Genomic DNA, 26,735 nt, shown 5'->3' on the forward strand with positions numbered 1-26,735 from the left:
GAGTGTGGGCTGGGGAGGAGGTTGCCTCAGACAGGAAGGCCAAATGGGCCAGGGCAGGGTGGAGGTGAACGATGGAGGGAGGGGAAGTTCCAGGGCAGGAGGGTGAGCAGATATGGGTGTGTGCCTGTATGTCTGGGTGCATGTTTATGTGTGTGTTCCTTCCCCAGGTATGTGCAGATGTATTTCTGCCTTTAATTAATCAAGCTTTTACCCACCATCTATTGTGTGCAAAGTACTGACTTTGGGAGTAAGGGCCTGTCTCTACCTTCAAGGAGCTCACAATCCAGTTGGATGGGGCGGGGGGGGGGGGTGGCACTGTATGTGTGCAAAAGTCTGTGTGATTTGAGTATATCTAGGGTTTTGTCCCAGCACTTACTCTTGTACTGGTGAACCCACCCTGGGGGTCCTGCCTCCCTTTGTGTGCATGGGTCTGTGTGCAGGTTTAAGAATATGTTAGGTCCATCTCTTGGTTTGGGCAACGGTCTGGGCCTATGATTGCATAGTGCCGTTCATGGAGAAACAGGTGTGCTTGTCCTTGTCTGTATACAGGTATCAGTGTGCATATGTGACTGGGTATACATCTGTGGGTAGTTGTGTTTACACCTATCAGTGTGTGTGCATGTGTGTCTCTGTTTATGCCTTTAAGTGTGTCCCTGAGTGTGTCCATGGGCACATCTCATGCCACCTTGACCTCAGCCTTCCTGGGGTTGTACCCTGCCCACTACCTAGCATATATTTGGGCAGAAAGGGGCAGTCAACTCCAAGATGTGCCCTATATTTGTGCAGGGCTTGACCTGACCTGCAGTCTGCCCCCAGGGAGTCATGTGTGTCCAGTGGGGGCGCTATCCCAGATGATGCCCCAGAGCGGCCACCCATCTCAAGAGGGGTTCTGGGCCCCACCTTGCCCCCTCATGGCACATGAGCCAGAGCCCAAGGCCAATGCCAATGAGCTATTGGACCTCAGCTTCCTGACGGAGGAGGAGAAGGAGGCCATTGCTGAAGTCCTGAAGCGAGATACCTGCCTGCGCCAGCTGGAGGAGGGGCGGGTCAGGTGAGGCAGGGCCGGAAGCCCAGAAGAAGGGGACCTCAGTCACTGAGGGGCTGGGTGGCCCCACCCTGCCCCCACCAACATTCAGCCTGTTAGATATCTGAGTAGTTCTTGTTTTTGCTTTTTGGTTCCCTGTACCCCTGGCCAGCTCAGCTTATCACCTCTCCCAGGGAGGCTGCATCAGCTCCCTGCCAGCCTCCCCCACTCCAGGCTTGCCCGCTCTGGCCAACCAACCACACAGCAGCTGGAGCTCCTCAGATCTGTCCTCAATATGCCTTCCTGATCCCTCTCATCACTCCTCAGCATCTGTGCCAGGGGCAAAACCCTAAGCATGGTCACAAGGCCTCCCTGATTGGTCCCTGCCAACCTCCCACATCTCATCTTCCACCAGTAACCACTACCCCTCACACCCACACACCGAGTGTCCACTACAACTGTTTAGGTACTCCAGTTCCTGAATACATGCCCCTTTCACTTCTAGGCCATTCCTTATTCTTAAAAGAGCACAGTGGCAGATGAGCATGGGACTTATAAGTAGTGCTTGGGGACAGACACCTCCTAGTAACCTTGGGCAATTTACTTGACCTACCCAGCAACACTCCTCATCTGCAAAGTGAGGCTAAGGAACCCTTCCTCATAATACTAGGAGAGATTATGCAGAGTAGTCACCTTAATAAATAATAAGTCTCCTTCTCTACCTGGAGAACTCCAATTTGTCTTTTAAGAAGCAATTCAAATGCCACCTCCTCTGGGAAGTCCTCCTGGATTCCCACAGGCAAAGCTGACCCTCCCCCTTTTAATAGGCAATTCAGGATTATAACAATTTATTGTAGAGTAAGTTACTTACAAGAAGACTGAATCAGACTGGAAGGTGACCCCACAGTCTGCAGAGATAATACCTGCCACTAGACAGTAGTTACAGTAAATGTTCTATGGTATAGCTGAACTACTAATGATCGACAAGACAAAGGAACCATCATACCTCCTGGTGGTCTTATAATGGGTAATTGCTTACAACTGACACTAACACCTACTTTGATATTTATCTCAAAGTTGGCCCTTCTTACATCCATCATGGCACCTACCTCCCTATAGTGTACTTGTCTACTCCAGACTCAGTCTCCCCACCAGCCTGAGCTCCTCCAGAGTAGGGATCAAGTCTGATTTGCTGTTCTGTCCCTGGCCCCAGATCCAGGGCCTGCCACAGAGTGGGTGTCAGGAATGTTGGTTGAGTGAATGGTAACAGCCATGACCTCCCCTATCCTCTAGGAAGCTCCGGGCCTCATTGGCAGACCCTGGGCAGCTGAAAATCCTGACAGGGGACTGGTTCCAGGAAGCACGTGCCCAACGGCACCACCATGCCCACCTTGGCTCTGACCTTGTCCGAGCCTCTATCCGAAGGAAAAAGAGCTCCAGGGGTAAGAGGTGATCCTTAGGGCAGGGCAGGCTTTGAGCAGGCCGGGGTACTCAGTATATGTGGACAGGTAGAGGGCTCCAGGGTTCCAGTCCCAGCTGCCCCATGGTACTGTGCCTTTGGCTGGGTACCACCCCTCAGTGGGCCAGACTTCCCATGGAGGGGGTTTCACAGAACTTCTCACCTGAACACAGGTGACCAGGCTCTGGATAGCAATAGGGAAGCTGAGGCTGCTGGGAAAGAGACTGAAGAGGAGTTGGAGCCCAGGTGAGTAGGGCTGGCAAGGAGGGGAGGGTGCCTACAAGTCATCTGGGTCCCATCCCTGACAACCACCTCTCCCTACTCCTAGTCTCCTCATAGACAAGACCCCCCAGGAGAGGCTCAGTGAGGCTGAGGTAAGTAATGAGGGAGCGAATGAATGAATGTATAGTGACATGGAGGTGGGATGTGTTGGGGAAAAGACCCAACATGAGAATTGGGAGACCCTGGCCTGTGCCTTCTGTCAAATGGGAGTATGGACCTCTAAGGAAATCTCTGAATCTGGCTATTACAGGGCGAGGTCCCGGACTCAGATATTACTGTGGCCCACTAATGGGACCTGGGAGTCAGGCAGCGCGGGCACTGGAGCATGAAGGGGTGTGAGGTGCAGGCCCAACTGGTCCTGCAGCTGGTTGCTGGCCCTGCCCCAATGGCTGTGCTAAATGTAAAGCTGGAGCAGCCAGCTGGAGCCTCTGACCTATGACCCCATCATAACTTTTTAATCCCTTCATCGCTAGTCCCCGCTGTGACTTCTACCCCTTGCTTCCTTCAGGGACCTGACTTCCCCTCACCATATGTCCCCCCAAAGGCTTCAGATCATGAGGAGGAGTCCCAGCCCCTGGAAGGTAAGTGGGAGGGTGCGTGTTTGAGGAGCACAGAGAGGTTGTGGGGATCAGAGGCAACTCTAAGTGGCTCCAGCCACCTGTGTTGACTTTGCTCTTCCAGCATTGGGGTTGGGGGGAGGCCTGTGGTCTCTATGGACGACCCCAGGGCAGCACTGGGGCCCCCATCTTCAGATCATGGGGGTTGTAAACCAGTCCCGCCAAATTAGCTCTGGGCGGGCTGAGAGGGGCTGGCTCTGCAGCTTACGCCCCACCTTAGCCCCTGGCCCAGGGGGTACACAGGTCTACGAGGAGGAGGCGGGCCCAGAGCCAGAGCCACCACCCGGCGGAGAGGAGGCACCGCAGCGCAGCCCAGCCCAGGTAGGCGGGAGCGGCCCGTAGCTGCTCTCAAGACCCGGAGCGGATTGAGGGCGGGGAGCGAGCCGTTGGGACCCAGCGTGGTCCGGGAAGGGGCCGGGAATAGCGGAGTCCCGTCACTTCCCCCCTCCCCAGATCCAGGCGGTGTCCGAGATCCTGGAGAACGGGGAGGAGGCCCCGGGCTCCGGCCCCTCACTCGACCGCATGCTCAGCAGCAGCTCCTCCGTGTCCAGCCTCAACTCCTCCACGGTGAGGGGGAGAAGGGGGCGCCTCTCCTCCCCACATCCCTCATGCCACCCCCAACCCCCGGCCCCGACACTTCATCCCCTAGGAAAGCTACTTCCCAATGCCCTTTACTTTGTCACCTCGCTGTGCCCCCATATCCCCCATCTGAACCCTCCGGTCCCCCCAGCCCCTACGCGAGCCTGCACCCCGCCCTGACCTCCCGACCCCCTCTACCTGCCCCCAGCTGAGCGGCAGTCAGATGAGCCTGTCGGGGGAGGCGGAGGCGGGTGCGGTGCAGGTGTGCGGCTCTGTGCACTTCGCGCTGCGCTACGAGCTGGCCGTCGCCGAGTTGCGCGTACACGTGATCCAGTGCCAGAACCTGGCCGCTGCGCGGCGCCGCCGTTCCGACCCGTGAGTGCCCCACCCTGGCGGCCGGGGGGCCAGGGAGCCGCTCCCTCTCCCCGCCCAGTCCCACCACCTGGTCTTCGAAATGGGGTTCTTGGGAGGCGTGGGGTTGAGTGCGATGACTGCTATAAAGCGCTACGCGAGGCCTGGCACGTGAAGCTGTGTCCCAAGCTGGGGCTGGGGAAGCCCCCGGCGGGGCAGGAGGTGCGGAAGGGCCTCCCCTGCCACACTTTGCTTACCTGGTCCTATCCTCTCTCGCTCCAGCTACGTCAAAAGCTACCTCCTCCCGGATAAGCAGAGCAAGCGCAAGACGGCTGTGAAGAAACGGAATCTGAACCCCGTCTTCAACGAGACTCTCCGGGTAAGGCTGCGACGACGGGGCAGCCCCCCATTCATGAATCGGACGTCCCTTCCTATGGGCCATTAGGATCGTCCTTGCCTGTCGCTCCAGCCCTACATTATGCCGAAAGAACGGCAGGGAGTCTAGTGGTGGGCACGGCGTTCCGACTCCAATTAATGCCCTTCGGGGCTTCCCAGGAGTCCGTCCTGCAAGGAGCGTGGTAGGACAAGCCCCAGCCAACACTCCCGCCGCACTGAAGCCGGGACGTCAGCGGTGCTCCACTAAAGCGCCCCTCCTGTCCCCCAGTACTCCGTCCCGCAGGCCGAGCTCCCGGGCCGCGTGCTGAGCCTGTCTGTGTGGCACCGCGAAAGCTTGGGTCGCAACATCTTTCTGGGCGAAGTTGAAGTGGCCCTGGATACGTGGGACTGGGACTCCGAGGCCATCTGGCTCCCCCTGCAGCCTCGGGTGAGGCAGCTGACCCGTGTGGAGGGAGGACCCCGCTGCACAGATCTCCGGTTTTCACCCCACCGAGCTTTCCCCTAGACCCTCCGACTCCGCCCGGGAACCTTACGCTTGGCCCCCCGCCCCCTGTTAACCGAGCCCACCGGCGTCTGGAGACTCCACCCCGTGCGGCCTCTTTGCGTGGGACCCTGTCCCCGCAGCTCCTTGACAAACCACCTCTCGCAGGTCCTGCCCTCTCCTGATGACCTTCCCAGCCGCGGGCGGCTCTCTCTGTCCCTGAAGTACGTCCCCGCAGGCTCTGAGGGTGAGTGGCCGCCCACAAGAGATCGAACTGGACGGGCCCCAGGGGGACGGGGGACTCCTGTCCCACAAGAAGGCGGGCTCTGTCCACGGGGCAAAGCCTGAGCCGAGGCTTTCCGCAGGCGCAGGACTACCCCCGAGCGGGGAGCTGCACTTCTGGGTGAAGGAAGCTCAGGCCCTTGTGCCTCTTCGTTCAGGATCCCTGGATACTTACATACAATGGTGAGGGATACTGGGACCTCCCCACTTTCCTCCCTGTTGTCTGGAGTGGAGCTCCCCGCTCCCTTCTAGTCACCCACCCTTGATCCCCTCAGTCTGGGCTTTGACCATTGAGCAGGGGTAAACGGGACAGCTTGAGTTCGGAGAGTTGAGGACACCTTTGAGGAGCTGCATTTCAGTGACTGGCACCTTTAAGACTTGGAGAGTTGAGGCTGGGACCTAGGAAGTCGCGGGGGCCCTTCCATGGAGGAGCTGCAAGGCCAGGCTAGGGGTCCTGCAGTTCAGTGGTTTTCAAAGTAAGCTCCAGGGGAACACCTGATGGTGCCCCATGTTCTGCCCCACCCTCAGAGAGTGAAGTGGAGGTAGGCCTAACAGATTCTGAGATCCCAGCCCTGATTCAACCAGACATTGTTTTTCTCTTACGTTTTGCACTTCTGAGCAATATTTTATCTTGCAGAAGGGGCTCCAAAACTTTAAAACGTTTTGAAAATACTCTGGCGGACAGCAGGGAATCAGTGAAGGTCACTGAGCTGGGAGTAGCAAAATTCCATTTCAGAGCCATCACTCTGGCAGGAGACCTGGGTAGTGAGGGTTTAAGGCCAGGTCTCAGGCAGGAGCCAGAGGACATGGTCATTATGAGGGAGTATAGGTAGAACTCAATGACTGGTTGGTTCTGGGGAGTGTGAGAGAGTAGCCACTTGATGCCAGCCCACCTATCCCATAGCTCAGTGCTGCCTGATGACAGTCGGGCCAGTCGCCAGCGGACAAGGGTCGTGCGAAGGAGCCTCAGCCCCGTGTTCAACCACACCATGGTTTATGACGGCTTTGGGCCTGCTGACCTGCGCCAGGCCTGTGCTGAGCTCTCCCTCTGGGACCATGGGGCCCTGGCCAGCCGCCAGCTGGGGGGCACACGCCTCAGCCTGGGCACTGGTGAGTGGGGCAGGACCCTAGGGGCAGCCAGTGTTGGGAGGCAGGGGCTTACTGTGTAGCCTTGGGTACTTCTCTGCCCTTTTGTGAGCTTTGGTGTCCACAGAGAACTGGGATATAAGTGCATAATCTGGGATCAGGCAGGTATTCCTTGGGACCTGTGGTGTCCAATGTGATCATGCCCTCTACTCTTGCCCAGGTAGCAGCTATGGGCTCCAGGTGCCCTGGATGGATTCCACACCTGAAGAGAAGCAGCTGTGGCAGACACTCCTGGAGCGACCATGTGAATGGGTGGATGGTCTTCTGCCCCTCAGAACCAATCTGGCCCCCAGGACATAGCTGCCTGACAAGCCTTACCAAATCCCTCTCTGGACCCCCATCTCAGGGCCTGCCCTTGAAGAAAGTCAATAAAGTCTATTCTAAGGGCAATAAGGGGCTAATGTCTGCTTGAGGTTGGCGGAATGGAGTGAAAGCAGGAAAGAACCAGGATAGTGGGGGCAGAGAGGAGGGCAGGTGAAGGCACTTTAGATTCAGACATAAAGATCTTAGCGAGCTGGTCCCAGGACCCTCCCATACCTCAGAAGTTGTCAAGGACCAAAGGTACAAAAGTGTCCTGTTTAATAGTCTTTGGTGGTGACCAGTGAGCTTGGGGCACCTCTGTGGTTGGACTGCCTCCCGCCCACTCCTGGCCTCCTCCAGTTGACCCTGAGTTCTGGGGTAGGTGTTTCATAAGCTGCTTGTGTCTTCTCCATTCACCCATCCTTGGATCTGGCCTCTTGCCTCTGATGCCATCCTTCAGCCTCCTGGGAGCCAGAGGTAACAGCCGTGGATCCTGCTCGCTGTGCCAAGATGGCTCTCCAGATGCGGCATACCATCCCTCCCCTGGGGGTAGCAGGCTCAATGTGGCTCAGCCCTGGGCATTCTGTGGTACTCGCTGTCTGCCTAATGCCCCCTCTGTCCCCAAGGGACCCTGGAGTCCCTATAGTTTCCAGAGAGGAAACTAGGCAAGCCTGTAGCTGGGGGTCAGGATCTGGCCAGCATGATCCCATATGCATGGGTCATCCTGGAGGGCCCGACATACCTGATGCATGTGTAGGTGAGGTCATCTCTAGTGGCACAGGTCAGTAGGGAATGGAGGGTGAAGCTGTGGTTCAGCAACTGGTTGCAAACGAAGACCACACACAGAAACAAAGAGAGATTAAAAGCAGAGGATGTGTCCAGAGAATCTAGTTCTCTTTTACTACCAACATGCTAGGGCAGTCCCACCCCTTTTGGGGCCTCAGTTTTTTCATCTGCACAATGGGGTGGCTATACTGAGTGCTTCTCTAATGTTGAAATTCCCTGCAGCAGAAGAAAAAAGTGAGAAGAGCTGAAAGATGGGCAGAGATGGAGTCTTGGTTGGTAGAAGTCAGGGGTAGCCAGCACTGCCCCCCCCCCGACCCCACTTACTGTCTGGATAGTGCCTGAATCCACGTGCAGTTCATGTAGCCACTGCACCAGGGCCTGGTCCACTGTTTGAGCACCTGTCCAGGAGGAGTCAGGTAAATCTAGGGGTGCCTCCTGCCAGAAGCTGTCTCACACCACCATTAGTGTTCTCCAGCCAGGTCCCGCTCACCTAGGGGCTCTGAGGTCCTGGCCTCCTCATTCAGCCGCTGTAGAGCTTGCTGCATCAGGGCTTGGCACTCCCGTTCCTTCTCAGCCAGGATCTCTCGAAGTCTGTTGGATGGCAGAAGGCCAGTAGAAGGGAGCACAGAGTGGGGGTGAAGCTCACACAGAGGCCATAGATGGGTCCCAGGGGCCTTACCTATCAGTCTCTGCTCGCAAGAGGCCCAGCTGCACCATCAGAGGTGGTGCGCCCTGCTCAGGTTCCCTTGGGAGCAGGCTTGGCTGAACCGGGGTCTCCTGCTGCTTCTGCTGGGACTCCTCTTTACTGGACTCTTGTGACCTCGGTGGGACTGCATCCTTCTTCACTTCTGCCAATCAGAGTGAGGTGAGCTCAGGCAGGGCAAGAGCGCCCATTTGGAACCCCCAGACACTGGCGGAGGATGCACAGGGCTCTTCTCAGTGGCAAGGCAGTGTCAGTCTGGCACCTATTTGGTCCCGCCCCCACCCACTCCTTCCTGGTCAAGCCTGGTGACCACAGCGCCTTTAGTGTTCGCCACCCCTCCAAGGGCCACACCCTCGCCCGCAGGCAGGCAGGCGGGCTGGCTCCACTCCCGGCCTACCTGGGCTCAGCACTGCCAGGGCTACCCCTACCGCACGGCCCAGCAGCGAGTCTAACACGAACATCCAGTGTGGGCGGATCTGGCGCCGGCGGAGAATCTGCTTCACCTGGAGAGGGAGAAGGGCGCAGCTGAGGCTGCTAAGCCTCAAATAGAGGTCGGGTTTGAGTTGGAAAGGCCTAGAAAGTTTTCTGCCTGCAGCAAGTGGGAAGGGCAGACTTGGAGTGGAGGGAGGGGCTGGCTAAGAATCTAAAACTGGGCAGATATTCCTTCCCTAATAGCTCTATCTTCACTGAGAAGACACAGAATCGTTCAACATCAAGTCCTTGCACATTTCCAAGCACGGGGAGTTCATTAGCTCCTCTTGGGCAGCTCTGTGAGAAAGCTCCCTTACCGCATCGGAGAAAACAAAGAGCGGTCCATGCAGAAGCGCAGGTTCAAGGCCTTGGGCCCGCAGGTGCTCTTGCAGCGCTCGCAGCTCCTGGGCCAGCTGCCGGCGGTTAGGAGTGTGGATGTGCTCCCTGAGGCAGCGCAGTAGTTGTTCCACAAGATTCCTGCCCAGACAGGGACTCTGAGAAGGAAGAGCGGGGTCGTCAACGGGTATTCCCGCTTCAGCCAAGATATGCGGTGTGGGCTGCGGTTGGCGGAGGCCAGCAGTAGAAATGCAGTCGGTGCTTGACCACCAGGGGGCGCTGGGGCGGGCCGCCCACCTGTTCTTGCTCCAGGCACAGACTCTCCACCAGTGTGGGCAGCTCCTGCTCCAGCACTGCGGCCAGCATGGCCCGGCGCTTGCTTTCCTGGTGCAGCAGGCTCAGCCCCGAACTCTCCTCAGGGGACGTGGGCTCCTCGGCCCCAGGCTCCTCGGGCACCCTGGATGCAAAGGGGAGCGGCCATTAGAGTGCGAGCAGCAACACCATCCAGCCACCGCTACCCCGGGTTTGAACGCTGGCTCTCTCTTTGATTTTCAGGCCTATTGCACAGGGATAAAAGAGAGAAACCTGCCACAGAGGGGACACCCTAACTAAATACAAGGAAGAGCATTTGGGAGGTAGACACCAAATGCCATCCTTGCGGGTGGTGAAGGTGCCCAGATTCCCAAAGAGGGTTTATTCTGGAGGGAGTACAAAGGCAAAACCAGATAAACTGAACCCCCCCCCAGGACCCTAGGCTCTCACCGAAGCTGGCTGGTGTCCCCATAACTGAGGCAGCGCTTCGGAGGACTGGGAAGGTGTTGAGAGGGTGCCTGAGGACATGGGAATGTCTGGGACTGAGTGGTTGAGTCAGCCGAAAGAGGAGGGCTGGATGAAGGGGCGTCTGAGGGAGGACAAGGCTGTCAGCCTGGGCCCCCGTCAGCCCTCACAGCTCCACAGCTCCTCTGCCCTCAGCCCGCTGTGCTCACTGTCTTCACCTGCACAGTACCTGAAGGCTGTGGAGCATGTCGGGGGGAGCCCGGGCTTCGGCTCCTCTTCCCAGGCTGCAGGAAGGGGTCCCCAAGCAGTGCTTGTGCACTGGCTCGGAGGCGGGGATCTGGCTCAAAAGTTCGCAGGAGGAAGGCTTGGGCCTCGGCTGACAGAGAACTGGGCATCGGTGGATGGACCTTATACATGCCCACCTGGGAGGGGGCAAGGAGGGTAAACAAAGATTAAGTTTAGAGGTGTTAGGGCCATGTATGTCCCCATACCACCTCATGAACCGGGGCCTAAGTGGTCTCACCTGAAACATGGCAGCCTGCGGGTTCCCTAGCTCGTGGAAGGGTGGGCGACCTGTGGCCATTTCAATTACAGTGCAGCCCAATGACCAGATGTCAGCCGCCTTTCCATACCCTCGTGGGCCCTGGTCAATGATTTCTGGGGCCATATACTGTAGGGTCCCTAGGACAAGAGCAGTAGCAATAACACTCATCTAGGCTTTATCACAACAAAAGCAGCAGGGGCTCTATCATGCACCTACCCTGAAAGCTTTCATCCAAAACAGTTCCCATCACCTATCCTGGTCGTCAAACATCTGAATTTCCTCCCTCATTTTAGGCTCCATCTCACTCATGGACTCTATCATCTGCAGTAGGTCCCATTCTATATCCTGGATTACATGATCCGCTCAGAATTTTATCACCCACTTTCGTGGGAGAAACACAATAAAAACTCCAGGACACAGGACTTTAGCAGTGACGGAGGCAGCTGTTTGTTTACCAATCTGCAGTTCTGGGTGCAGCCAAATCAAAGGTGCACACTGACAAACGGAGCAGGCTGTTTTTATCCTAATGCAAGTAAACCTCACTCTTCCCCCCTCCCCTTCCTCTTACTCCTCCTCCTCCGTTTTTCCATGCTGGATACTCTGGAGTTACAATCTAACATGATTAGCTAAATTAACTGAGGGTGATAATTAACTAAGGATGATCTGGTTATAGGTCTGTCTCCAGCTCTCCTTTGAAGTTTCCCTAACTGGTTTGCTGGGCTGTCTAGCTACATTTTCCCATTTCCCTGTGTTTAGTGATGAATATCTTTCCCCTTTGATCTTAGAGGCAGGCATTTGTGTTGAGCTGTGGAATGTCCCTTCCTGACTTGTAAGTGTGCTAATACTGTTAACTCTGGCTTGGAGAGCCCCTAATTCAAGATTACATTTGTCCTTTGCTGCTAATTATTTTCTACTGGTTTGAGAGTCACCAGTTTCCTTGCCTCATACAGGTCCAACACTTCTGGGTTCCATTTCAGGCACGAAACTCTATGTCCTCAGCTATCCAAGCCCCAATTCCAGATTCCATCACCTCACCCCAGCTCAATCACCTGCCCTTGGCTCTATCCCCCATTAGGACCCTTAACTCCATGCCCAGGAGAAGCTCCATTCCCTAGAAGGCTCCAAAAGTTCTCTCTTAGGTCAGCATCCACACTCACCACCGACACCCCATTACCTGTGAAGGTCTCAGTGCAAGGTGTGATGCCTGCCAGCCGCTTGGAGGTGCCAAAGTCAGAAATCTTGAGTAGCCCACTGAAGGTGTTGATCAACACGTTGTCCCCCTGAGTAGAGCATACATTACAGTGAACATCAGGATGTTCCTGATGACAGAACAGACCCTATCCCGGGATCCCATCTCCTGGGAATCCCAGTCTGACCCTGCCTCCATCAGCCTCCTCACCTTGCCATCCCACTATGCCCCTCTGGGAGCCAACACCTGGTTTGGCTTCAGATCTGAACTTCTCTCCTTCTCTAGGGAAACTTTTTGATGAATTCCCCACCCTTTGCAAAGGGTCTGCCCACTAAGTCTAAACTGCCATCTTCTATCTGGGGCCATATGTCCTCCTTCCCCCCTTACCAACAAGCCAGAGTGGGCCGGCTACAGGGCTTACCTTGATGTCGCGATGCACAATTCGGTTGTCATGTAGGTAGCTGAGTCCCTGCAAGATCTGACGGGTATAGAAACTGATGGTGCTCTCGTTGTCCTGCAGGGGTCCCCACACTGACCGCAGCAAGGAGGACAGGCTGCCTGGACAGGTACAGTCCAAGGTCATCATTGCAACCCACTTACTCCAACCCACAGTTCTCTGCCCAGACACACCCATGCTATGGCCCAGACTCCACCACTCAACTGCAGTGTGTCAGCTAATTCTGGGCTACACCACCCACACACGCTAGGATTCATTTTCCCCGAGGGTTCTCCGGCCCTGCCTGGCTCCACCCCATGATCCACACCTCCAGTTCCATTCCCATCCCAGCAGAGCAGGTACCTCCAGGCACTTCCTCCATGAAGATCTTGAGGTAGCCGCCCTGGCTGGCTGAGCCCAGATAGCGCACGATGTTCTTGTGGCGCAGGCGTTTGTGCAGAGCGATCTCTTCATGCAGGGGCTGAGAGAACCTACGAGCAGTTAGGGAGACAGGTATAGGCCAGATTTGGACAGAGGTGCTTAGCGAACTCCAGCACCAGCCAGGCCACGCCCCCAGGATCTGCTCCGCTCACAGTTCCCTCTCTGACCTTTCCCCCCTTATCACCCAGCCCACAGGCCCCTCCAGGTTGTAGCCCCACCCCCTGGTCTCTGCCTTCTGCTTACAGGCCTGGGCCCACTGGGCTCGGACTCTCACATCCATGAGCTCGCGCATCTGGGTCCAACCAGTTGAGCATCAGTGTTCCTGCTGCCACGCTCACCTCCTCGCCCACATGGCCCTCTCAACTGTGGTCCCATCCAGTTGACCCGTCTACCGGACCCCTGAGGCATTGGCCCCGCCCACACGCCCTGCCCAGCACACCTGCTGTCGCGTTCTGGGATCTCCTTGATGGCGATGCGTACCCGCGTGTGCCGGTCGCGGCCTGCATACACGACCCCATATGTACCCTTGCCCAGTACCAATCTCTCTCCCGTCTCCGTGTACTCGTAATCAAACTGCGGGGGCAGGTGAAAAGGGGGTTCAGTAGGCTCTTAGCCTTTTCCCCTCCCCATCTCCAATCTCCCAGGTCCTCCTCACCTCCAGCACCTCACCCACGCCCTCCGCCTCCTCCACTGGTGCTATGGAATCCGGATTTGTCACCAAGGCCTGGATTAGGCCGCAGAACCTGAGGGCAGCAGAGGTCAGACCGGTCAGAGGGATACCTTGGGCATAGTGTTCCCCTTCTTCGCCAAAAGCAGCTCTGTGCCACATCCCTTCCTTCCCCTCACTCCCCTGGGCATCGCAGCTCTCAGAGTACCCTGACCCAGAGAGGCTGCGCTCACCACTGGCAGTGCCCTACGCTGGGGAAGCACAGCTGGATGTCCTGAGCCGGGGGGAGCGCATAGAGGAAGCAGCAGCGCTCGTCCTGTTTGGAGGTGCTGGGAAGAGATGAAGAACACAGTGAGCGCCAGGCCAGCTGGCAGTGCTGCCCCAGCCGGAATGCCCCACGCCTTGCATTGTACCTGACACCGCAGATGGAGGAGACTGAGAAGGTCCAGCTGGAGGGACCATCCTGTGAGACGAAAGTGAGTCAGAGGAGGGAGCCAGGGAGCAAGAGGGGGTCTGGGGATGGAAGAAAGGCTAGAGAGGAGGGGTGCTTAGCAGTGAGTTGGGGGACTCAGTGGCTACTTCACCTGGGTCTCAGGCTCCAGCAGGCTCAGAGTCACTGCGCTCACTGGGTTTATACCCTGAACCTCCAGCCTTGCGGGCAGCAGCACTTGGTTCATCTCCAGGACCAGAACCTGCAGATGACAAGGGAGTGTAGGGGCATCGGTTAGAAGGGGGCTGCCCTTCTCCCAGGTGCCGCACCACCACGGGCCTCACCAAACACTGGTCCCCTTGGGGACTGGCAGTTTTGAGCAGCTGGCAGGACTGTAGTAAGAAGTTGAGCCAGAAGTGGGCACGGCATGGGGGTCCTCCAAGGGGCTCTGGTGTGGGTCTGAAGTGCTGGTACAGCAGGAAGGTTTCCATCATGGACACCAGGTACCTGCAGGCACAGCATTATCTTTCACTCAGCCCAGGCACCATTTAGCCAGGGAAAGCAGACTGAACATGGGCATGGGGTGCAATGGGCACGGGGAGGGGCCAGGTCATTGACTCAGGGCTCAGTGGATGTAGGTGCAGGAGATGACAGCACAAGCCAGGCCAAGACTGAAGAGGAAGCCACATACCATATGGGGGCATTAAGCTTGTATAGCTTCTCTGCAGCCAGTGCCACCTGGGTGGGATCATTAGCAAGGATCTGAGCTCCCAGATAGAAGCCTACATCCCAATAATATTGCATCTTCTCCACACAGCCTTTTCGGGCCAGCAGGCAGCCCAGCTTCATACCTGGGAGAGAGCAGCATGAGCCCTAATCAGTGTGGTCGTGGTTGTGGGCAGAGCCCAGGTGAGGGCCACAACATTCATGTAGGCTGGGACACAGATGCGGGTGAAAATGTAGGTGTGACATGATCTCAGGTGGGAGTAGGAGCTCTGGGAACAGCGTATGTGGGAGGAATGCAAGTGTGAGCTTAGAAACAAAGAATCAGGAGCAGCCCTGGCTGGTGTAGCTCAGTGAATGGAGTGCCAGCCTGCAAACGAAAGGATTCAGTTCCCAGTCCGGGCACATGCCTGGGTTGTGGGCCGGCCAGGTCCCCAGCTGGGGGTGAGCGAGAGGCAACCACACATTGATGTTTCTCTCCCTCTCTTTCTCTCTCCCTTCCCCTCACTCTAAAAATAAATAAATAAAATGTTAAAAAAAAATATTGAGGGCTTAAGGGTTCATGAGGGCCTAGGATAGGTATGAGGACCCAGGTGTGGGTTCAGGCAGAATAGGTCCAAAAGGGGATGAACCTAGTCCCAGCTCAAACCCAGTGTTTTCTCTCCCTGACCTGAGCCCCTACAGGGGGAACAATGGTACAGGACTGGGGCTCACCGATGAGCTGGAGCTCGTTGGAGTCCTCAAAGCGCTGCCCAGCAGCAATGAGGAGCACAGCAGCATTGATGCCTGAGTGGAGGCTGGGCTCGGTATCAAAAGCCTTCCGATACCTGGGGGTCAGGCAGAGGGATGTCAGGCTGAACTGATGCCCACAGCACCCCCCCAGCCGACTGTCCACTTGCTTGCGCCACTTACCAGTGATAGGCCTGCTCTCGGTACCTGGCATCCTGGAAGCCAGAGCTGAAGAACATGTCCTTGTAGACACGGCCACACATGCAGTATAGGTCAGGGGCCACAGAGCCCTTACACTGTACCAGTGGCAGCAGCACAGCCAATGCCTTCTCCCGGTCCCCAGGACTGTTCCTCCTACAGGAAGGGGAAGATGGGCTGGGGACCTGCCTGATGGCCCTGTCCCATGTCTTGGGACCCCCAGATGCTGAACAGCAGAGACCCTTCCAGGAGCCTGACAGAAATGAACCCAGAATGGCAGTGATCCTGGTCAGCACTGACCTTTCTAGAGGGTAGTGGTCCCAGATGGAAGTGATTTCTAGCTGTAATGACTCAGAAGAGAGGTGACCTTGGACAGCTGTGACCTCTTCAAGGGCACCACCTCACCCCACCCTGGGCAGCAGTAATAGAACAACAGGACCCTCTGACATCAGTGTGACCTTAGTCAGTAAATTCCCTGAACAGCACTGATCCCAGACAACAATGACGTCATATAGTAGGGACCCATGTTCCCATGTGGCTATGACCTGAGTGTGGCTTTGCCACTCACCGGTTGAGGGCAAACGTATAGTGGAAGCAGACGTTGTGCTGCTCAGCCACATCACAGGTGGGCAAGGCCTGTAGCGTCTCCACCAACTCAATGATGGCTGAGTAGTCCTGCAAGAGGGAACAGCACGCACTCACACTATGGTCTCTGGTGGGTCCCACTGGACCCCAAACCCTGAGGAACACCTTGAGCTGGGGGTCCCCCCTACCCCTGACATGCTACCTCCTGCCACCACCTCTGCATACCTCCGTCAGGCCCTGCAGGTGGTGCAGACACTACACTTTACACAGAGAACTCCCTGTGTGCCCCAGTCTCACAACTGCCCTGGGAGACAGTGACATGATCACCCAGCCCCATTCCAAACGGAGGCTCAGAGACATCCGATAATCTGAGCAGCTCATCCAGGAGCTGAACACGGATTTGTCTGACACCTAATGCTGAGTCCCACCTGCCTCTCTGAGCACACCTGCACATCACGGTAGGAGAGCAGCAGGTTCATGATGATGTCGGGGCTCAGCAGCTCCACGCTGTCCAGTCTCCGCTGCAGGCGAGCCAGCTCCTGCCGCAGCTGCTGCCCGCTGAACCGCTCCCGAGCCTGCCGGATGTCCTGCCGAATGGTCTCCCGGAAATAGCCACTGATGCACCCCGCACGAGAGGGTGGAAAGAGAGGAAAGGGTGAGGCCTGTCCCTCAGCCCAGGCCACTGCACCCTCTTCAGCCTCCTCCCAGTGCACCTTCTCTGGATCCCCCTTACCAAGAGTCCGTGGGCGTGGCCTCCAGAAGGCGGGCAAGTCGGCCCACCAGCGGTGTGAGCAGGGCTTCAGTGCCCACTCCTGGCTGCACTAGCCCATCAGCCAGGCCTCTCAGTAGGCCCACATCACCACACAGCACCCGACCAGTGGCTGTCACGACATAGGGTATCAGCATGTAGCTGCCAACACAATCCTGGGGGGAAGAAGGCAGAAATCAGTAGAGGTCAGAGGTCAGCACCAGGTTAGAGAGGGGCAGTGAGGGAGTCAGAGGTTAGCACCAGTGGGAACTAGAATAGCAGGGAAGTGGCACACTGTAGGAAGGGAAGCAATAGGGAGAAGAGGGTCACACAGGTGTTAGGGGGTATTAGGGAGGTCAGAGGTGACGGAGGAGGCCAGGAAAGGTAGTGGGGGTCATAGGTCATAATGGAAGTCAAAGGGCACGTTGGAATGAGGGATGGTTTCAGCTCACAGAGTTCTTCTGGAAAATGTCCTCCTGCAGGGAACAGACAGATACTGATGTTCCAGGTAGGTCCCACCCCCACCCTGCGTCTGCCTCCACCAGCCATCTGGTTACCTACCCGAAGGGCCTGGAGGTCAGGGATGTCAGCTTGGGAGCAGAGAAGCACGTTATTGGTCATGCTGAAGCTCTCACGCACACCAAGGTGGTAGAACAGGGAAGGCTGTGCCAGGGAGCTGCTCACCTCCAGCACCACCACGTCTGCGAACACACAGGTGGAGGCCCTGAGCCCTGGAGCCCAACTTGGGCAGGCAGGAGGCTGGAGATCCATCCTGGTTCAGCCTGCCTTCCGTTGTGACTCCAGCAGGATCCAAGTTTGCTCCTGGTCTCAGTTTCCCCCTTTTAGGGTCCTTTTGGCTCCTACACAGAACTAGCATCTGTGGTGTTGCAGGAGAGGAGTTGGGCTCAATGGGCTAGGACCCTCATCCCACTGTTCAGAGCCTGGGGACACTGGGCACAGAGAAGAGAAGGCTGTGCACCGGCCCAGAGCCTGTTCTAGGCCATTTAAGAAGCAAGAGCAGAACCAACAAAGTCACCTTCCCTGGTCTCCAACCCAATCTCTTGAAAGGTACGAGCATTGTGTGTAGATGACGCTGCACTGTATGTGTGCCTCTGTGTGTGTGTGTGTGTGTAGCTTATTGTGACTGGATCTCTGTGTGTGACAGGGTCTGTGAGGGCCTGTGTAGTGACATATGTGTCTGTCTATGACTCTCTTCGTGTCCTGGAGACTTCGTTTTTTAGGTTGCGATTTTATGGACATCCAGCAAGCACTAGTGTCCAGCCACTTGGATAAACAAATAACTATTGGACGGCGTCAGGGCTGGCAGAAGGAAGAGGCTACCCTCCCTGGGAAAGCCTTCTTCTGGCCCCACCCACAAGCGATTCTGCCCCACCTCCCGCGCCGCCCATTGTCTCCAGGCTACGTGGGCTTTGTAATCTAAACTCCCTTCTCAGAATCCAGGTAGAGTCCCATCGCTTCCCTTCCTGCCTCTCTAGGCGGATCCTCGGAAGTAGTATGCTAGGACACCTGAACTCCAGTCCTCCTTGTAGAGGCCCTTTCCGAGTCCAAGCTCCACCTTCCAGGATCCACCCTCATAAACTCAATGTGAAATCATCCTGAGGCGGAGTTCTCCAACGTCATTCCCATTCCTGTATACAGCACACTGCGGGGCTCCCAGAGGTGGCCCAATCCTAGCCCTGCTGCTTGCGCAGGGTGCCGACTCCAGAGTGCTTAAGTCCCAACCCTGAACCCCGAAGCCCGACCTAGATCCGCTAAGTCCTAGCCCGATCCCGGTTGCGCTCCAAACCCCCTAAATTCTACTTTTGTCAGAGTACCGCCTCGAGCCCCTAAGCTTCTGTTCGCGTTACACGCCCCCCGACCTCGCACCCTTCTAACTCCCTCCCGGCAGTCGATGAGCCACTCCCCCTTCGGCCCCGCCCAAGGCCCTAAACCCGCCCGGATCCTGGCCCCGCAGCCCAGCACGCGCTCACCCGCGTTGTAGAAAGAATCCAGCGCTGCTGTATCTCCCAGCGCCAGTGTCCCAAAGGGCAGGCTGCGCAGCTGCGGCCGCGCCCGCGGCCCGGGGAGCTGCGCACAAGCCTCGCGCAGGCAGCGGAGGGGCAGCGGCTCCGCCTCGGCTCCACTCTCCCTCTCCACCCCGGGCTGCGGCTCCCGGGTCAGCACGTAGACCACGCTGAGCGGCCGGCTTCGCGCGCAGCCCCGGCCGAGGGGCGCTGCGATCGACCGGCCCTGACTCAGCGCCTCGGCCAGAGGGTCCTGCCAACAGCTGCCGGCGCACTCCAGGGCCCCGGGCTGCGGGCAGTGCCCCGCCATGCGGGGGCACTCGTGCGTCGGGCGTACTCTGGGCGCCTGGGACGGGGCAGGAGCCAGGGGGGATGTATTCAGGGATCTGGAGATTGGGAATCCGATCGGGACCGGGAAGCTCCTACGGGATCTGCAGACCGAAGCCTCGCCAGAGGTCCTGTGCCCGGAATCTGGAGTCCAGGGCGAAAGGCGGTCTCCTGAAGATCTGAAATTGAGAATTGGGTCCCGGTAATCTGGAGCATCCAGTGATCCACGGCTCAGAGTCACGTGGGAGATCCTGGGAATCGGTCGGACCCTGTCCGCCACCCAGACTCCGCAGAAGAGTGTCCGCCGTCGTTCTGCCTGCCCTCACATGTAGGCTGGGTCCAACCCTTTCCCGGCCAACCCGGAAAGCTCCACCCTCAGCCCTGGGGCAGCACCGCTCCCTAGCGGCCCGGGACACGGCCTCTCGCCCCCCTCCTCTCCAGCTAAAACCTGTGGGTCCTGCTACTTCCGGAACAGCCTGTGCCACTGTGCATACCAATCACTGCTCACAGTACATGAGCCCAGGCCCAGGCTAGGGAAGAGGTGTGAATTAACAGGCCCGGCCCTGCAGGGATCTGTTGAATGAACGGATCTCCAGAGACATTAGGGTGTTCTCCAGGGACAGGCTGGAATGGGGGAAGTCTGCCCCTCCACCTGCCTGGAGGCCATCAGCCCTAGTACGGGACTTGGCATCTGAGCCCCCCAGTTTACCCTCGCCAGAGAGACTACTTTCCCCAGAGTCCAATCTGCTGGCCTTTGACTTCCACTCAGAACCTCACCATGGGACTTCAGAAGAGTCTCCACACAAACATTTCTCTACCCACCCAAATAAGAACCCCAAAGCTCCAGTCCTTCTCCAATAAGTGAGTCAGCAACCTGGTGTAAACCTCAGTGGACTCTGAAATCAGGAACTGGGGACTTAGGTTGAGTAACTTGTCCAAGATCACTCAGCCACATGAACAGGATGCAATCCCCAGGACTCCTTATCAGACTACAGATACAGACTCTTAACTACTTATTGCCACTTTCTAGAACGTGGCTCAGGCAGATTAACTGTTTGATAAGTGCTTGCTCAATAACTGCTGTTTCATTACCTGTAGCCCCATGGAAGAAAATGTACCTTCCTTGCTTTGACCCTGACTTTAAACCAGCCCCTAGTGGAACCAGAGAGAAGTAGCCAAGGATAAGAACTTGGCTAACAATAGAGGCTGGGGTGGAAAACAAATGACCTATAAAAGACAGTCATGGGCAACAGAGAGGGTGAGAAAGATGTGCAATTTGCACTGCAAAACCACCCACTAGCAGGACCCAGAGGGCCCAAGAGCACTGTCAGTGGATGCTTGAATCCTAAGTCCTTCACTAAATGTTCCCCTAGACTTACTTGCATACCTCCAGACATGGAAACCTTACTGCTTTATGAGGCTGACCCTTTCATCTTCCTGACTGAAAGAGAAGTCTTCCTTGAATGGAGCTAAAAACCTATGTCCTTACTCTGCCCTCTTGAGGTTTTCCCAGTAACTGGAAGAGTCCTGCAGGCCAGGAAAGGGTTAAAATGATTTTATTTTTTAAAGTGGACAGCAGAGCAGAGGCAGTTAGCAATGGGAAGGAGTAGCCAAGGGTCCGGAAGCTGCACAGGACAGATAAGGGTGCTGGTTGCCAGCGTGCCCTAGAGAAGCATTATGCGAACCCCACGGTAAGGGTGGCTCATGCCAAGGCCTGAGGCCCAGTCAATGCCATACTTGTGGGCAGTGGTGTGCGATACTGCATAGTGTCCACTGAGATTGGATGGATAGCAGGCTCTGTACCTCCAGGCACCGTGGACAGTCACCACGCTGTTGGCACTGCTGCTTGCACATGGTCAGCTTTGTAGGTGGTAAAGGACTTCCCATTGTGATAGCTGGCAGGGAGGGGATGGGAGGAGTATTGGTGCCAGCACCACACCTGGCACTCTTGAAGAGACCTTGCAGGAGCCTCAGCAACCAAGAGTGGGTGTTATCGAGCCCCATGGGAAAATGGTAGGACCAAGGAGCTGGCGTGTTTGCCCAAGGTTACTCAACTAGTCACAGAGGCACTGGGACTTGAACTCAGGACTGTGGCTCCATAGCTACCAGCTCCTTCCCCTGCCTTGTCCCCTCCCAGAATCCCCAGCGTCTCTCTTGCTCCTTTGTCTCTTTCCAGCTCCCATTGGCAGCCTGAGCAACTCTGTCAAGCGAAGCCAGGAGGGACTTCTCAGATGCCTGGGCAGGAGAGGGGCTCTCTTGAGGCAGCTCATCATGTCACTTCCCTCTTTCAAGTCTTTCCTCAACAGCTGCTGTATTTCTGAAAAAAAGGCTTTCCTACCTAGTTCCTCTTCCAGAGCAGATGATGCTAACACTCAACAGGGCCTCAGATAGTTCCCACAGCCACCCTCCCTGCCTCCCTGCCCTTTTCCAGAGTAGGAAACTGAGGCTCTGACACAGAAGGAACTTGCCCAGGGCCGCAGTTAGTAAATGACAGAGCTGGGTTCAAACTCAGGTCTGTTTGCCTCATGGGCCCAAACTCTTTACACCTGTGCCACCTTGCCTCATAATTGCCATTTCTCAGATGAGAACACTGAGGCCCACAGAGGAGAAGGAATGATCCTGGGTCATAATGGAGGCAGTGGCAATGCTGTGCAAGTGTCCAGCCTCCCTCACCTTTGTCTCCTGCTCCAGGGCCCCGCTTTAGGGTCACTCACCTGCAGTGCCCTCTAAGAACTTGCCCAGCACCAGCTAGTAGTGATCTGCCTCCTCAAGGAGGTGGAAGGACTCGTAGTGGGTAAAGGTGCTGTTGCCATTAAAGTCCTCCAGCTCCACCCGAAGCTCCCAGGTAGCCTGGTGGGGGTGAGGGGAAGGGCAGGAAGGAGGAATCCTCAGACCCCGGAATGCCAGAGGCATGCCCGTCAGGCTCCCTGGACCCTGCTGGGAACTTACCCTGGAGAGTCAGCTGGTGCAAATTCTCATTACCCAATCAAAATTCGGAGTCTTGACTCCCAAAACCTGCTTTGTAGGAGGACCAAGAGTGGAAGAAATCCACAGAACCAACCATCCTGTCACCTCTGGAACACCTAATGGGGCAGGGAAGGCCCAGCTGAGCTGCGCTCCAGGCTTGGCATGAGATAAGGAGCAGCGGGAGGCAGCAGCAGCTGAGAGCGGGCACACTGTGGGCATGGCAGACATTCCCTGCCTCTTGGCACTGGGGGCTTGTTTGTAAGGTGTGAGGTCAAGTGAACTTTGCCTGTGAACATATTGATGAACTCTATATTCTCATTAACTTTTAGTGTCAGTAAAACAGTGACACTCAACTTCACCCCAGAGCCTTGCAAGCCTTGGGAGAGACTGAAATGATAGAAACGTTGCTCCTGCCTTCTGGGAGTGGTCAGTCCTGCCGGCAGTCAAATTCAAAATAACTCACTTTAATGTACTATGATAAGAACCAAGATATCAGAGCAGAGAGGGCACCTCCAGAGGCCCAAGCTGGACTCTTGGCCTGACCCTGATACTTCCTCCTCAAGCCAAGCAGTCCCCAGGCTCTGCAGAGTTTCCCTCCTAAATGTCTTTCAGGCTAAGTGCCTCTATTTCCGTTGCTGCCACTGCCCACTGTCTTCTCTGCCCGGAACCTCTGCAGTCCTCCTAAACTGTATCCCTGTTTCCCCTCTTGTCCCTCACTGCAATGCACCTTCCATGTTGTCGTCTTTCTAAAACATAAGTCTGACCTGGCCATTCCCTGCTTAAAACCCTCCCGTGGTTCCCCATTGGCCTGCATGACCCTCAGCCAGTCCTTCAGTGCTCTCCATGGGCTGGCCTTTGCAGAGGCCTTCGATCCACGCTAGACCCACACCAACAGACCTCAGCCAGCGACTCACAGCTGCTCTCAGCTCACTCGCGTGGTCCCCAGCTCCCCACACCCTCTTGTCTGTCCTGTCTCGCTGCATTTGTCCATCCCTCTACCTGGAATGGCATTCTGCACCTCATCTGTCTTGAGAACTTCCACACAGCCTTCAAGGCCCTGTCAGATGGCACCTTGTGTCTGAAGCCTTCTGAGAGGTCAGGTTCCCTGGGAGCTCAGTAAACTTTTGTCTGTGAATTACTGTAATAAACACCTTGGCTCCAATGGGCTCTGGCTCCCCCTGGGGGCCAAAGGGCAGAAGTGGGCCTGGCCTGTGAGTCCTCCCTCTGACACTCACCAGCCATCCACCCCCGAGGGTGTCGATGTCACAAAAAACTGGAAGGGCTGTGCCTTCAGGTAAGCACAGCTGGTACCAGCCGCTCAAGGTGGCACCTGGTTCAGCATCTGGTAGCTCCTGGGGCCTGGGGAAGGGAAGATGGACTGAGAGGCCCCCCAAGTTATTACCCCACCCCTGCCCCATGGGCAATGGAAGAGGCTAAGTTGTGGGACCTCAGGAGCCCTCTCTGCTCCTTGAGGCCCCTGAAAGCAGCTCTAGGGCAGGACCACCCCTGGTAGTCCACAAACACCCCAGCACCGCCTGCCTAGTTCCAAGTTCCTGGCTCCTTCGAAGGCTGCCTCGCCCTCCTGGCACTGGAGCAGGTTCACTGGATCTCCTGCCCCGAGGAAAGACTAAATTTTAGCTCTGAGGTCTGAGTATTCCCGAGGGGATGCCCACAAAGCATGAGAGGATAGGGTGCCCAGACCTTTCTCCTAATCCTGCCCACTCCTCTCAGCCTTTTATCTCCCTGCAAGAGGGCAATCCCAGCTAATGGTTGAGCAGCAACCCAACAAAGCCCTCCCCCTTTCCAGCCCAGGGACAGAGCAAAGAAAGAAGGGGCCTGGGTTTCACTCACTCATCTGGCTCACCCTTGGGGCCCATCTTGCCTGGTGGTCCAGGTTGCCCTGAAATCCCAGAGACAGAGAGGCTGTAAATTCCACCCCACACCCAGGGCCAAAACAACAGGGATTCAGAGACTGGAGTCGGATTCCAGCTGCACCCTTCACTGGCTGTGATCGTGGACAAATGACTAATCCTCTTGGAGCCTCACTTTCCCCCTCAGTAAAACGGGGGAAACTCTCCACCTACCTCATAGAGGTGATCTTTGGATACTGGGTGCTCAGCCTGGAGCCTGACACACAGTAGGTCCCTGGCCCCTTCACCATTGCCTCTTAGCACAGTTATTGCAGGACCACCAGCCTCCCCAGTTCACCCCAGTCCCTGCCTGCTCCCTGGTATTGCTCACCTTGAGGACCTGGAGTTCCCTTCTCCCCAGGACTTCCTGGGGCTCCAGGACAGCTGGGCAGGAGGACAACTTTGCTGGCTTCCAGTTCCCTGGGTTCTGCAGGGAGACACAGGGCCGGGTGGGCACAGAGTGGTCATAGGGGGAGTGAGCATGTCTTTCTCCCAGATGCCTCTGCCGTTCTCTCTCCATCTCCCAGTTTCTGGTTGTCGGGATACTTGCCTCCAAGAGCGTTCAAGGCTCTGTACTGTTTGCATCTATTGCAGAGCCCGGATGACCAAACTCCCACCCTGCTCCTTGAGGCTAGTGAGCCTGGGTGGGAGAAGGACACCCAGGAAGGGAATGAGGGTGGGTTGCTGGGGAGGGCACCCTAGGGCCATACCTGGACAGCTAAAGTGGCCCTCAGTCCTCAGACAGGCAGATTCCCTGAGCAAGAGGAGCAAAAGGGAGAGTGGGGTCCACAGGAGGCCCATCTTGTTGGTGCCCTTGAGAGAAAATGCCAGCTTATAAGGGGGCCGGGCTGGTGGAAGAACATAAAGACGTCCATCCATTGTCCCTCCCCAGGGATACCCCACCCAGGTTGGAGCCAACAGGAGATGAGGGCATTTCCTCCCTCAGCCCCAGAGAGGATGGGCATTATCGCTGCCCTGTTCAGCTGGGATGGAGGCCAGCTTCTGATCCTGGCTGCCAGGGCTCCTCAGCCATCTCTCTAGACCTGTGCCTTCACAGGAGGTTTTCTCCCTTTGAACCTTAGCTCATTCTGAGCCTTCCATCTGGAATGCCCTTCTCTGCATCTCTGCTGTGAAGCTCCGCCTGTCCACGAAGGTCCAGCCCTAATGTCATCTCCATGAGGAATCCTCTCCCGATCCTCTCAACAGTATTAATGACCACCACTACCATTTTTTGGGCACCCGCAAGTCACACTCGGTGCAGTTTGTACATCGCCTCTGACCCTTACACATCCCCACTCACAGTCGTTATTATTGGTGCTGGATTATAGGCCTGGTACAAAGTGGGTGTTCAGTAAATATTAGTTAAGTGAAGGAATAAACGAGGAGAGACTGAGACCCAGAGACAGGACATGACTTGGTGCTCTCTCTGGCTCTTACATGCCCAGAGTCACAGAGATTTTGCCCAAGCCCCATGCCTCCCACCAGGGAGAGGCACCCTTACCAAAGTGACTTCATGATCACCCATAAGTCCCTTGGGGAACCCCTGGCAGGGCCTAGGAAACAGCTGCTAATACAGGCCAATTGCATAGGCAGCTCAGGCAGGCAGCCCTGGAGGGTGGGAGGCCAGTAAGGTGGCAGTAGCCATGATCCAGATGTGACGAGTGAGGTCTGAGCTGGAGAGGGCCCTCAGGTGAGAGAGGAGGGGCGTCTCATTCATTCAGTCATTCATTCATCCATCAAACCCTCCCTGAGGGCCTCCTCTATGCCAGCCCTGGAGCTTGTGGTGGTAGGGAGGGCTGAGGTACAATGGAGCATCAGGGAAGGTGGAAGCCAAGTTTACCAAACAGAAAGGATCCACGAGATGGTTCTCTGAGGCCCTGCAATTCCAGTTCTGGGAATCTGTCCTCCCCAAACTCTGCCACAGGTGTGCCAAGATCTGTGGACAAACCCGTTTCTCATGGAGCTGTTTATAATGATCAATGTGGAAATGACCCAACCAGACATTGATAGGATGAAGGCAAGTAAGTCATCACCATGTGGACAAGTCATAGGGCAAATCTGATCAATAATGAAAAGGGAAAAGCTACAGAACAATATGTATAGCACAGTCCAACTTTGTACTTAAAAAGCTAAATGTAATTTCATAGGAAATGGTCTGAAACATACTGTGAACCATAGTTACTTTGGGGAGTGAGACCAGTGGCACAGCAATTCTTACTTATAAACTTCTCTGTGGCCCTTTTGTTCCTTAGAGGCATTTAGTACTTTTGAAAAAAAGAAAACATCCAATGAAGAAATTTTCTTAACCAAGTGGAAAGCCGGCAGGAGGTGGGGGCATTTCCTCCCTCAGCCCCAGAGAGAATGGGCATTATCCCTGCCAGCTCCTAAGAGCTGGTTGGAGAAGCCAGGGGAGGGTGATCCAGGCAGGAGAAATTGCATGTGCAAAGGCTTGGAGCAGAGAGAGCGAGAGCAAGGCAGGCTGGGCAACAGGAGGCAGATCCAAGTATCTGGAGGGGTGGTTCAAAGGGAGGCTGTCTGAGAGGACGGTGGGCGTTGATAAAAGTCTGTAGGGGGAGGGGAGGGACTGTTGGGCACTTTGTCGATGATGGCGTGATGTGTAGGCAGGTGGACTCTCTGTGAGGCCAGGGAGTAGTTGGAACTACCTGTGGACTTCCAGCGGCAGCTGAAGAGCCTGCAGGGAGGCTAGGCCTGGAGAAGAGGTGCGCAAGGCTCAGCGGCAGGCCGCGCAGCTGGAAGGGTGGGTGGGTGCCCAGGCACAAAGCGCACGGAGCACAGGCGCCTGCTCCGACCCTTCCCCACATCCCAC

At 56.3% G+C, this 26,735-nt stretch overlaps 3 protein-coding genes across 3 annotated transcripts; 1 reads left to right on the forward strand and 2 right to left on the reverse strand.

The window, feature by feature from the left end:
* Positions 1-382: 382 nt before the first annotated feature.
* Positions 383-6,984, forward strand: SYTL1 (synaptotagmin like 1). Its single transcript, XM_090268882.1, has 14 exons — positions 383-1,051; positions 2,318-2,466; positions 2,657-2,729; positions 2,812-2,857; positions 3,274-3,346; positions 3,603-3,703; positions 3,836-3,949; positions 4,170-4,336; positions 4,595-4,691; positions 4,977-5,135; positions 5,358-5,436; positions 5,555-5,654; positions 6,376-6,581; positions 6,778-6,984. Exons 1-14 carry the CDS (start codon positions 636-638, stop codon positions 6,915-6,917), a joined length of 1,920 nt encoding a protein of 639 aa, XP_090125008.1. The 5' UTR covers positions 383-635; the 3' UTR covers positions 6,918-6,984.
* Positions 6,985-7,179: 195 nt separating this feature from the next.
* Positions 7,180-19,014, reverse strand: MAP3K6 (mitogen-activated protein kinase kinase kinase 6). Its single transcript, XM_090268253.1, has 29 exons — positions 18,672-19,014; positions 17,238-17,381; positions 17,133-17,176; positions 16,666-16,856; positions 16,379-16,547; positions 15,916-16,022; positions 15,333-15,503; positions 15,135-15,247; positions 14,389-14,548; positions 14,042-14,204; positions 13,852-13,959; positions 13,681-13,730; positions 13,501-13,596; positions 13,256-13,343; positions 13,040-13,173; positions 12,523-12,650; positions 12,145-12,281; positions 11,709-11,814; positions 10,514-10,671; positions 10,220-10,412; positions 9,976-10,114; positions 9,511-9,670; positions 9,195-9,371; positions 8,804-8,909; positions 8,383-8,551; positions 8,194-8,294; positions 8,028-8,101; positions 7,660-7,736; positions 7,180-7,460 (listed from the first exon to the last, which is right to left on the reverse strand). Exons 1-29 carry the CDS (start codon positions 19,012-19,014, stop codon positions 7,331-7,333), a joined length of 3,936 nt encoding a protein of 1,311 aa, XP_090124379.1. The 3' UTR covers positions 7,180-7,330.
* A 1,681-nt stretch (positions 19,015-20,695) lies between these two features.
* On the reverse strand, positions 20,696-24,709 carry FCN3 (ficolin 3). The gene is given in 9 exon segments (XM_090268254.1): positions 20,696-20,881; positions 20,884-20,926; positions 21,742-21,876; positions 21,977-22,089; positions 22,091-22,114; positions 23,234-23,340; positions 23,815-23,898; positions 24,240-24,335; positions 24,619-24,709. Coding segments are annotated over 9 exon segments (879 nt in total).
* Between the last annotated feature and the right edge of the window lie 2,026 nt (positions 24,710-26,735).

This window comes from Furipterus horrens, unplaced genomic scaffold (genome assembly GCF_987537825.1).
Source record: "Furipterus horrens unplaced genomic scaffold, mFurHor1.1.pri manual_scaffold_3, whole genome shotgun sequence".
Classification (NCBI taxonomy): domain Eukaryota; kingdom Metazoa; phylum Chordata; class Mammalia; order Chiroptera; family Furipteridae; genus Furipterus; species Furipterus horrens.